General features: G+C 36.5%; 1 protein-coding gene across 1 annotated transcript; it reads right to left on the bottom strand.

The window, feature by feature from the left end:
* Positions 1-3307: 3307 nt before the first annotated feature.
* Positions 3308-13041, bottom strand: LOC137655374 (uncharacterized). Its single transcript, XM_068389265.1, has 7 exons — positions 12772-13041; positions 11540-11762; positions 10666-10835; positions 9009-9116; positions 6370-6582; positions 4385-4494; positions 3308-3964 (listed from the first exon to the last, which is right to left on the bottom strand). Exons 1-7 carry the CDS (start codon positions 13024-13026, stop codon positions 3403-3405), a joined length of 1641 nt encoding a protein of 546 aa, XP_068245366.1. The 5' UTR covers positions 13027-13041; the 3' UTR covers positions 3308-3402.
* Positions 13042-13049: the final 8 nt, after the last annotated feature.

The following is a 13049-nucleotide window of genomic DNA, read 5'->3' as shown; positions in this document are numbered from 1 at the left end:
TTCCGCCGGCAGGCCGGCTACCAACACTACCCTATAGTTCGACTATGAGGGGGAAATGTAGCAGAGTGGCCAGCCAAGCATGAGAGCACACCTTAACTTACAACTCTCCCCAAGGGAGGAATTGTAGGACAGCGGACAAGAGTATGAAGGCAAGCCGACACAAAGGGATAGAGTGGGGGTAGGGGTCTGAGGGAGCAGAAGGGGTCGCAACCCTAAAGCTCCCAAGGATTGGGGGAATCTGTTAGATGCTATACTACCCAGGTAGGAGGGAAACGCTCTCCAACCCTAGGGTAGGCTAGCTCAGAGTAGGAACAGCACTGGTGCACTGTCCTAAACTATAATAAAACAGAATCCCCCAAAGCCTAACCTAAACCAGGAGAGCTTCTCCTAGATTAGGGTGGGCTGGGAAGACATATCGCTAAGCCACAGGAGGAAGGGACGTGTCCCAGCCAAGAGCAGTCTAGGGGGAAGGGCAGGGCCCTTCCACCTTCAGTCTTAGTCGATAACTAAAGGGAAATGCGTTCCCTAAGGGAGGACTGGGATGAACGAAAGGTACTCTGGGGTTCTGTCCGAGGTCCCCCCATATATAGCAAGGCTACCCAGAGGGAGGTTACCCAAAGGTAACAGGGGAGATAAGGAAGCATACAAGGGCCTCAACGTTGGGTTAGGGGAGCGTGATATGGATGGACCAGGCACGGTCCCCGTATGGTAACTAGAAGGCGAAAGATGTATGCAACACTGAATCTTGTATATGTTTAAAAATGCCTATATCTTCATTAACCTTAACACTAGGAACACTTATTATATCATTCAGAAGTAAACATGAACACTAGGCTACGGCCTAGGCTAGGCTAAAAGTCTAGTATTGGGTCGGCTAACTAACAGCGCCGAAGAATACCATCGGCATAATATAACTAGTTCCTAGCAATGAAGACTAAATAACTAATGATATTTAATTAGTTATAAGGCTGTTCTGGCTGTTCTGGCTAACTAAATAAAGCATGCGAGGCAAACAGCGGCGTCATAAAATGGCACCTCCGGGCAAGGCACAGCTCCGCCACAAAACACAAGAGTTTAGCGTAAAAAATTGTTACTTTACGGCCAGAGCTTATTTAAACAATACAAGAACCTGGTACTCAACTTTCCAGAAGAATGCGAGGCAGAAGGTTGAGACATGGCGAAGGATGCACAAGATGAACAATGATCACTGGGAACAAACAAATGGTGTTGGAAGCTACCAGACAAGAAATGAGGACGGACGTGACGTCACAGTATGGCAGACGGTTTGTGTACGTTGCGAGTACCGTAGCAGTAACGAAGGATGGGTAACTTTGGAACGGCTCCTCAGTTACCTAGCCACCTTTTCCCCTCAAAGCGTAAACGCTAGGTGGGGTGCAGATAGCCATGTGGTGTGTTAATGCATGTGTCCCCTATTGATATACAATATCCTAGAGGGAAACCTTTAGGGTACTCGCACCAGAAGTTAGAATTCTGTGAAACCTTCAGTTTAATTCTCTGGGAGTATTTATGGTAGTCATATATACCCAAAGGAAGCTACTGAAGGCCCCTTCCATCAGGACGACATGGCCATCTCACCCAAAAATAGATTTTTCGCTTCGCTCAAAATCTGTTATTTGTGTGTATGTATGCATGTGTGTGTGCTTGTCTGTGCACAAAAAGTTTAGGATGTAGAGTGAAAATAATCTTTGGACTACTGTAGTGAGAATGATCTTTTGTGAATTTATGTGTCATATTGTCCTATCTTTCAAGGTCTACAATATATGTAGACTTTAATCACATCTTTAATCCTATCAGATCCATCGCCTTAGTGGATGAGATATGAGATGAGGTCTCTATCAGTCTTTGAAAGCTTGTTTTAAGGCTTAGTGATCTCCAATATCTTGAGCATCACAGTAAATGTGAATCGCGTGGAAAATAATTTAACGGACTTTGTTTGGATGTTTATGCATCTTACAACATTGAAAGATAAGATGTTATAAATAAAAACTTGTAAATTATTTAATTAAAGCTTAATTCTTGTTATTATATACCAGTGAGATCATATTGTGCATTACATGCCGGTGAGGTAATATTTTTTAGACTACACTGTGTGATAATTTGTTGTTATTGTATGCCGACAAAGTCTTGTCATTTTGTACTGCAAATATCTTGTTACACTATTTTGATAGGTCATGTTTTTTTATATTTCTGCCTGGAGAAATTTTTTTTCAAATTTTTGTCTCCTTATGCTAGGGAGGTAATCTTTTGTTTGTATACTCATGAAGTCGTTTTTCTTTTTTTTCATTTTTTGTAAACCGCCAATATTTTGTTTTGCCGTTGTCACTATTCTGGTAAGGTCATTCCTTGTCATCATAGGTTGTCAAGTACTATTTTTTTAAATTGTTCGATGGCAATATCGTGTCTTATCATTGTGTGTCTCCGATATCGTCTTGGCATTATATTTTGACATGATCTTTTCTCGCTATCTGGGTAAGTTGTGGGAGGAGGTTGTTAAGTGCTATCAGAGAGCTAAGTGAATGAAAATAATATTCACTCAACGGATAACGAGCTTATATACAAGCAGTGTAGAGCAAGGATGTCTCAAAAATTCAAACAAACTAAAACATGTGATGACAAGCTTAAACAGGTTGTTCTGTTATTAGTGTGGGAGAGAACGAGAGATAAAACGAGCAACTGCATTACATTGTCTGGGTGTGTATGAATCACGTGCAGTACATAGCTCCCCCCCCCCCCTAAAAAAGACATACATGTGAAATAGGGTGCCCTTCTTTAGATAGGCGAACTGTAGGCAGGTCATCTTGCTGGAGATACACAGGGTTTAGGCGATCAATAATGTTTATCATGGAAGCCTTTGGTGTGCGATGTACACACACACACACACACACACACACACACATATATATATATATATATATATATATATATATATATATATATATATATATGTGTGTGTGTGTGTGTGTGTGTGTGTGTGTGTAATGATATACATGTATATATATAAGCATATTATACATACACATATACATACTGTTTGATACAATTATAGGATATCCATAATGCTGTGCATTAATGAAAAGTATTTGGCTCATCCTTTGTCTTTTATTGAAAGGCTATACTAAATTTAGAGAAGCTCAAGTGGGTTTTGTATCGTCCTGAAAAATCATCCTTAGTCTTCCATTATCAGTAAAGATCTAATAATTAATATTGATTTTTGGTTTGATGATGAATCGCTTGGATGATATCTCAGTCCTACAGAACCACAAGTGATGATCTTAGCGTGCTTTAATGATGTGAACTCAAAGATGGTTTTTATGGACACGTTAAGACCTTTTAGGATACCTCAAGACTTTTTATGGACAGAATTGGCTTTATATGGACACCTCAAAGCTTCCTTATACAGTCATTCTCGAATTTCTGAATTTTCATCCAGTTGTGATTATAGATGTATGAAGAGAACACGGAAAACCAAGTTATATCTAATGTGTAGCTGAAAATGATCCCTAGGACATTGAAGATTTTGTCCATTGTCATGGCCTTTTTCCCACAACTCATTACAGTGTTGTTTCTTTTCTTCACTGTTGCATGGCTAGCCAGGTCCCAAGCATTCAATTTGAAGGATTCTTTAGCAGGTACATTGTAAGTTGCCTGTTCTGTGACTTCAACTCTACCTTTGTAAGTTAATTGGTCTGTCACGTTCTTGATATTTCTTGCATGATAATGTACACGTTCCTCAGCCTCTCTCTTTGCGTTCCTCTTCTTTACACACACTTGGAGTAGAAATAAGATGGTATGATGGAGGAAAATGACGAACAGACGAATCATACAATAGAAGAAAAATATATCGATAATTTTGGGTTGAGCCGAGGCAGGTACCGTGACTGCTACTTGGGAGAAGAGTGCTGCTACCACTATCAGACAGGAGAGCGTCACCATTATGCGGTCACTGGAGGAAAACAAAGCAGCAGCCTGATTAAGTTGGTCTTATAGTAGCACCGGTTATCACAGAATGATAATCGTTAGACCCCATATTTTTTCGCTCTTCCGACCAGTTCAAGGAAGGAGAATATTTAGTAGAGAAAATCTTTTATTTGAATGGCATTCTCCATTTATATATGAGAAAGATACAGATTGTAAAAGATATTAATTATTTCATCTAAAAAAAATCATGAAAATCTTTTATCAAGGTCTATCGTGTAATTTTATTAAAAGTTGTGTATAGTATAATTATTGTATTTCCTACTACAATAGCATAAAGGATAAGGCTTCATTGGCGAAATGGAGAAATTATGGAAATATGTGTTTTTTACCTTAATCTTAAATGAACCATTATGAAAATAGCCATTGTTTTTATCATTCGATATACCTGAAGTTTTCGTAAGCGAAGAATTGTGTGAGGCCCCCAATCATTCCTAGTAAAGAACAAGGCAGAAACGTAGTGAAGACGTAAGCACCATATCGTCGTTCTAGTAGGATCTGAAACAATGCAATCATTCAAGTCAGAGGTTGACTAAAAAAATGTTTGTAGATAACACTCGATACTGTGTATAAATATAAATGATTATTTATTAATTCATTAATATTTATTTCCTCACCAACCTAGAAACCCTGGCTTGACGTTGAGTGATGGCGGGCCTAAACCATGAATTGCTTACCTGTTTTTGAGGAAACAGTGGTAGCCATGGTTTGTTAGGACGTAAAGTTTGCTGTCCCATTCTAAAAGATTTATTGGTGTCACACAAGCACAAACACACACACACACACACACAAACACACACACACACACACACAAACACACACACACACACACACACACACACACATATATATATATATATATATATATATATATATATATATATATATATATATATATTTGGGCTCGAGCCATGTCCTCCTGATGGGAGTTCCTCAATGACAGCTTTCTACTTGGATATTTCTGCGAGTGATATACCGGAGAATTTTACCTTAGAGGTATCGAAGTTCTAACCTCTGGAGCGAATATTCCGAGAGATATCTTGTATAAATTAGAGACATGTTAATAACAAGCCATGGTTATCCTTCCCCGAATAGAGTTAACCTTGTCTCGAAGGATAAGGGATAGGAAAGGATAACAGGGCTAGAGAGCCGTTACAACTCCCAATCTCAATGTGGTACAACTAACATGTTTCCTGTTGAACCATTGCTTTTTGCAGACACCATCTTTGACGGTTGCTTGCAGTTTTTCTGCCTGTTTTCTTAGCTTTTTGAGTGATTAAGCGATCGTAGATACTTCAACTTCTTCCTCTATGACTAAGTTGAGTAGCCTTTTCTTTTGTGTTGGAGAATTTCATGTCAATCCCGTTTTTCATTCGATTTGCGTGCCTTTCATTATCTGGCCGGCATGCGGTCACCGCCATTGCACCATGTTTCCAAATTGCTCAGAAATGCTTAGTTATTTAATCATTTTACTGTAGGAATATGTTTTACATCATTCTTTTACAGTGTGGTATGATTACTGGTATCCCAACCTCTTTTTTATGGTGTTGCTTGTGTCTTTTTTATCAGCATTGACTTGGGTTAGCTCCACCCTGACCAGAGGCCATGCCTGGTGATTTTACACTTGTGGACCATCCCTTTCTTTCACCTAACCTTACTGGTTTCGCGAGGCTGCCCATCCTCCCATGCTGTCAACTTGTCACAGCAGGGAGCTGTGGTCCTGAAGGTCCCCGGGGAGTTGGATTAGTGTTTTTCAGTTGTCCTAGGGTGACTTTTCCGTTTCCACTTAGCCTTTATGTTTGGCGAGGCGGCACAGGACTTGGGAACTTGTTCCCTGTGTCTACTTCATGTTCACCCATTGGAATGCATTACCCCTGTTCTAATGCTGACAGGTAGGCCCCCTTGTGCCACCTTACCCATTCTTAGGCTTCCCTTCTTAGTTTTTGGTAGGCTATGGCTGGTTTTGAGGACTTGTCCTTTGTGCCTTATCACTGCAGACCCCTTAGAACACTATTCCTGTTCTATGTGGCAGTTAGGCCTTAATGTTGTGTCACCTTACCAATTTCTGAGTCTCTCACACCACCATTTTCCCTTCTTGTGCCTGCTAGTGTGTCTACCTGCTGTGGAACTTTGTTCCCGCCCCTGTCTAGTCCCATGGTGACTGAACTACTCTCCGTTGCTTTCTTTGGACAGGATAGCTTGTAGGCTATCGATCCTGGCCCTAGGTTGGTGATATTTTTTTCTTCCCTGGACTAAATCTCTCTGCTGCCTTAGAGACCACCGTTGGGTGATTTCTCTACCCCTTCCCCTTCCTGGTTAGGCCATAACCTGACTGTTCTGGGAACTACAGTTCCCCTTGTCTAATAATCTTACCCTAGTAATTGAGTTTTTCCCTCGCCCGCTAAGTGGACTAGGCTTGACTGCACAATTCTCCCTATGGCCTAACCCTATCCAGGTAAAGAGTTTAGGGTTCTCCTCGGCCGCCTTGTTAGTTGCCTGTTCTGTGACTGCAGCTTCCCATCCTGTGCAGAGTCTTGACTCCTTTGCCTGGGTATCCCATCTTAGCAGAAGTGCCGCCTTCTGTCTCTGTTTCCGGTCTTGTCAGCTTGAGTTGTTCTAGAACTGAATGTGTGTTGGCTATGGAACATTCCCTCTGCCGCCTTAGCTGTAGCCTTAGGCTGATTATCTGCTCATACCTATCCTTTTCCATATTTGAGGAACACTGTCCGCTGAAGTTGGTCGATTGTATCCCGCCTGGTTGTTAGGACATCCCTTGAATTTCCAATCCTGGGGGTATTGTACATCTCTCATTATCTTATAGGCTAAACCCCCTCTTTTCATAGGTTAAGGATAATTACCAGGTCCTGGCAGATTCCCTTATTTGCTGCCTTTCATTCCTGTACCTATCCCCCTGATTGTTGACCCTTCCCTATAGAATTGTACACTATTAATATCAAATTCAACCTTGGGAATATATATCCATTGAAAATTCTTTCGTGATAATTGTTTCTGGCTGGGCAATAACTCCAACCTATGTTTTGAGTAAAAAAAATCTAACAGTAGACTACCAATGAGCCATCATAAGAGATAAAAGGAAACTCTACTCTGACTCTAAGTTAACTCCTCTCCACCATGCGGAGGTGGGTTAATTTTAGTTAAAGTAGAGATTTCTGAATTTAGAGGAATATGTACAGTCAACTTGGAGTAAATTTATATCTTTTTTGATGGTTTATTTGTAAAATCTACTGTTGGGATTGTTTGGACTCGAGTCATAGGTTCCTGTCCTTACCCAGGCAGAGGCATCTATCATAAAATTTTTCCTAGTGGATACATTCCCAAGTTTGAAGATATAAAAAACTAATGATGAGAATATTACCAACAGACAGCAAAATAGAAAAATGGTTAATACATCAAAGAAAGGTAGAGAATATTCTAATATGTAATTTTTCGAAAAATACATGGACATGGACAGGCATATAATGAGAATGATAGATAATAGATGGGTCCCTACTATAGAGATTGCAAAATAAGCAAGGGTCACTGGAACCTCAGTTTCCTTGGCCAACCTGAAACTATTATGATAAAGTCAATCACTCCTAGGGTCTCTGATCCCGAGGCAGAGTGAATTGATATTAAGAGGTATTTATGGCTTTTGCGGATGATTAAGCATATGTCTGAGGCCTTTGTCCTGCTTTGATCTAAAAACGGCTGCATTTGTTGTTGTGAATGTAATTAATCTATATTTACATATACAGTAAATGTAAACAGTATATTTACATAAGTTTATATACAGTAAATGTATACAGTATATACATAAGTACATATACATGTATACAGTATATATATATATATATATATATATATATATATATATATATATATATATATATATATATATATATATATATACATATATATGTATATATTTATATATATATATATATATATATATATATATATATATATATATATATATATATATATATATATATATATATACATACACATATATATAAATATATACATATATATGTATATATATATATATATATATATATATATATATATATATATATATATATATATATATATATATATATCAGTGCAGTGAGAGAGGCTTATGCGTTGGGGTCCTGGTTTTAAATGGATTCCCTCATTTTCAAAGTTCACATTTTTTTAATCTATGTCCAACCCTGCTCCACTTCAATATAAACTGGTATTTTTTTTTCTTTTATCTGAAATCATTCTAACTGTTCCATATCACTATTGAAGTACAAATTATTCAAGCCTTATTTTCTGTATGAATGTTTCCCCTCATCTTAAATGTGTCATATGAGCGGAGATTTTCCTCGTTTATATGGGAGATGTTGTTGCAACACACACACACACGCGCGTGCACACACATACACACACGTGCTTGCAATAGACTGTTCCCCTGCTTCAAGTTCTTCATATGACCACCTTCATAACCAAGCTAAGGTCGTTATCTGCATCATGAACAATTACTTCGTGAGAGAGAGAGAGAGAGAGAGAGAGAGAGAGAGAGAGAGAGAGAGAGAGAGAGAGAGAGAGAGAGAGAGAGTTTTACCTTATTGCCTTATTCTATGTTTGGGTTTCGCCAGGTCCCTCAGTATGAGGCCCCTCGTATATCCACCAGAGAGTTGCTAATAGGGGCGAAAGACTAAGAGAGAGAGAGAGAGAGAGATGACTTGGAGAGCAGGCAGGGATTAGTGGAGACTTGACATGTACGGGAATCCGTTTAAAACCAGGTGTTCTATCCTATGGACCCTTTCTTGCTGATCAAAAGACCAGTGTCTTCTATATACATACTTATGTACAAATCGCACTAAACATGTCTAATTTTGGTAACGAGGTAATAAATGATTGTGATATTGCTGCTAAACATTTAGTGACTTCTTACTTGCCTAGTTGATTGCAGTAATGGCGTCTGGATTTTTTTTGCGAGTTCTGATGTTTTATTAGTAAAAACACTCCACCTCGGTTTTTCTCACCTGGATTTTGATGTCGTAGATATGTTCCATTTCAGTATCATGTGTATAGCACACCGGTCTCGTCGTGTAGAGGGACAACGTGAAGTTTGAGGGGTCAACCTTGATAGCCTTAAATGATATAGTTATAATTAGGATGATGTTTCGAACTTGTTACACACACTTTTATTATATATATATATATATATATATATATATATATATATATATATATATATATATATATATATATATATATATATATATATATATATATATATATATATATATATATATATATATATACAGTATAAATATTTAAGGCGAATTATGTCCTGAAAGTCTCTTAAATGATGTTCATCCTGGATTCAGCAGTTTTTTTTTTAGTAACATTATTTCATTGTGGATGAACTTTATATGCATAAGCTTTCACAAAATTATTCTATTCATGCATCGACAAAGAAGGTGTATCAGTAATCTATTCCGCCACACACTTGTACGAATAACAAAATCCTTATACTCCTATCCATTGAGCATTTTTGGGTTACCCTTTCTTCCTCACTCCAAACGATTTTGAATTATGAACTTTTTCACCAACGTTTTCTTCTAGATCAGCTCAAATACTATCATTTTAGTCACTCTTATATATAATCTCTATTTTGTCAATTCTTCTTACTGTACATATGCAGTGAGAAAGATGTCAATAATAGTTTCTGAAAGGTTTTTTCTTTTATTTTAACTTAATTGCTACTGCAGTTTCTAACATTTCAAATGCTAACATTTTTATTTTTCTCTTATACTTTCATACTCTTCACTAGGTTTAAGGTGTTTTTCCATTCTCGACTCAGTTTTCCTATCAAATAACTTTGTCTATATCAATTATATTTTTCTTTTTACATCTTTATTTATAAACATTGTAACGTTATGGAATGTTTTCCCCTTACATTCACACTTTTAACATAACTTTCATTAAAAGCTCTTGATTCACCCGGTATGTGGTTTGTCTAAACCCACACTATTCATTCCCTACCATTTCTTCTTTCATTTGCCTAGCTTTCTCAATGAAAACCTTAACAGTTAAGGTGTCTTCTCTCACTTTTACCCCACAATTATTTTTCTTATCCATTCTTTTGAAACCTTTCTCTCAACCATACATGCTTCATAAACCCTGGGCAACTACTTGATCCCAGTCTACCGCCGATATACCACAGCATCGAACTTGTAATCCCATTAACTCCTAGTATTTTTCCATTCATCATTTTCCTATTTGACTCTTCACAACCTCGACAGTTACTTCCGCAAGTATTTTCAGTCTTTTACATTGCAATTAGTAGCACACTGTATCCATAAGAATCTAGTGATTTGTAATAGAACCAGATTTATCATATTGGTTCTTCTAGATGTGGGAATCATATTAAAGATGGTAATCCGAGTTGCAGTGCCTTTATTTTATGAGATATTCACTATAAAACCCAGGAATTTTTATGTTTGGACTTTATAGATAAATAGTATATCAATAAACATAATTTCCATCAATAATGAATTTAATTTTCTCAATATTTTTTAGGGAATTTTTTCAATTTTACTCATATGATTTCCTCTTATTCTTTGGTATTTCCTCACAGCGATCTTATTGTAGTTATTTTAATGTAAAAATGGTATTAGAAAATCAAGAACTTACACTTGTATTGAAGTATGCCAGGTACTCCCCATTGTGACTGAGGCTAAACGTAACGTCACAGATGTGGACGTCAAAAGGGAATAATTTTAGGTCGAAGTTACAGTCGAAGGAGGAGGTAAAAGTCTGAAGGAGGCTGATGTAAGCGTCTCTTCCGCCTTTGTATTCGTATCCTGAAAGTGGGAGATTATTGATGAGGTTTCTTAATGGATATTCTTAGTAAGATTGGAGTACTCACTCTTGACAGGAATGTTTTGTTCAGTGTACGTAATGATATTGCATAGTTTTATATCTAGGCAGCTGCTGCGTTTCTTCACTTGAATACACCTATATAAAAAAGCTAAAGCTTGTTATTTATTTTTGTACGAGTTTCTTGTACACCCACAGTCTTCACACCGCAAAAACTGGTATTCCCAGTTTCATGATTAATAGTGAGATTATCACAGGTGTACAATTCGTTAATATCCTCTAGCGAGGATTATTATAAGTATTGTTTTAAAGTCGATGTTATCTTAATGTACAGTAATGCAGATGAAATTATCTTGGATATTTTATTCCCCCCCCCCTCTCTCTCTCTCTCTCTCTCTCTCTCTCTCTCTCTCTCTCTCTCTCTCTCTCTCTCTCTCTCTCTCTCTCTTTCGTTCTTTTGAATATATTTACAACCAAATTAATGTGTAAGGCACTCCAGTTATTATGTATGGTTGTGGAATGTTTTAGTGTTGCGTTAAACCATGTCAACTTTCTTAACCGTGTTCATGATGTGCTAAATTATTTACATCGACTTTTTTTTCAAATAACGTAGACTAGTTTACTATATTGGCTATTCAACAAATGTGAATTATTGACGATAATATTGCTTTAATTATGTCTCACGTACCTTCATAACTGTTGACTACCCGCGTCTTCCCGATTCCAACTTTAACAGCAGTCAAAACGTGATACACGTTTTTCCACTCAAAATAGGACATGGCATCTTCAAAGACCGCATTTGGAAGCCTGTAACTTGGTACCCATATGATTTCCTTGGGAAGATTGTTTTCGCGACTGTTGTTCCTCAGTTGTACCAGGGAGATACGGTCGTCTTTCCATGCCGATTCCGTCTGCAAAGTCAAAAACAAGGTCAGGATATCACATTTCTTGCTAAGAGATTTGCACATTCAGTTGCAAAAGAGGTTACACATGACCGGTTCATTGAAAAATATATGCTGTAATTAATTATCAGTCGATCACGAATTTTATATTATAAGGCTTGGATATCCTACTCATTTTTAAATGCAGAAGGGTTGATATTACTCAAGTACTTTTTTTTATTCTACATTTCATAAATCTATTCACCCATTCTTGTCAAGAATATGCTCATATGATTACATACCATCTCCAAGATCTACATTATCATATTACATCTTTTGTCACAAGTTTATATATATATATATATATATATATATATATATATATATATATATATATATATATATATATATATATACATATATATATATATATATATATATATATATATATATATATGTATATATATATATATATATATATATATATATATATATATATATATATATATATATATATATATATATATATATATATATATATATATATATATGTGTATATATATATATATATATATATATATATATATATATATATGTTTATATATATATAAATATATATATATTATATATATATATATATATATATATATATATATATATATATATATACATATATATTACAGAATAGTATTTGTGACGTAAGTCTTGCTTCATCATAATTTTATTTTATTCCCATTTGGCCAAAATCCCAAAAACTTATTCCCCAACCTCTCCAAGACATGTCATTTTCTACTGCCCAATTAAAGTGATTACATAGACTTGCATAATAGTGATAATTAACTTTTCTTTAGATCATACACAGGCCTAAAAGGCTTATGCATTGGTCTGCCACGTCCCAAACTTCAAGAGCTTGAATCGTATTTTGTCACAAGCAAGTATGTGGAAGACATTATATTATATTAGATTACGTGGTGCTGAAAATAGATATATGATCATCACCTATATCTGAACTTTTTTCAACTGTGTAATGATCCTGTACCTGTATTTGCAGCTGGATCAAACCAAGGTCAACATCCACATTCACAATTTTGGAGATATTTAGTTGAACATCTAAAGGAGTCCTTTTGAGATGCGGACGGTAGGACCGGTAGGATGTGGGCAAAGATCGTATGACGGTGCAATTTTCATCAGAGTCATCTCCACAGTCATTTTCGCCATCACATCGTCTTGACAAGTCCAGACAAGTCCCATTGTTGCACGTAAATTCGTTCTGTGGCAAAGATTCGACTCTCATAAGAAGTTATAATGATTTTTTAT

Source organism: Palaemon carinicauda, chromosome 16, assembly GCF_036898095.1.
Source record: "Palaemon carinicauda isolate YSFRI2023 chromosome 16, ASM3689809v2, whole genome shotgun sequence".
Classification (NCBI taxonomy): domain Eukaryota; kingdom Metazoa; phylum Arthropoda; class Malacostraca; order Decapoda; family Palaemonidae; genus Palaemon; species Palaemon carinicauda.
Note: the sequence above shows the minus strand (reverse complement) of the source record. Positions and strands in the feature narration are given on the sequence as shown.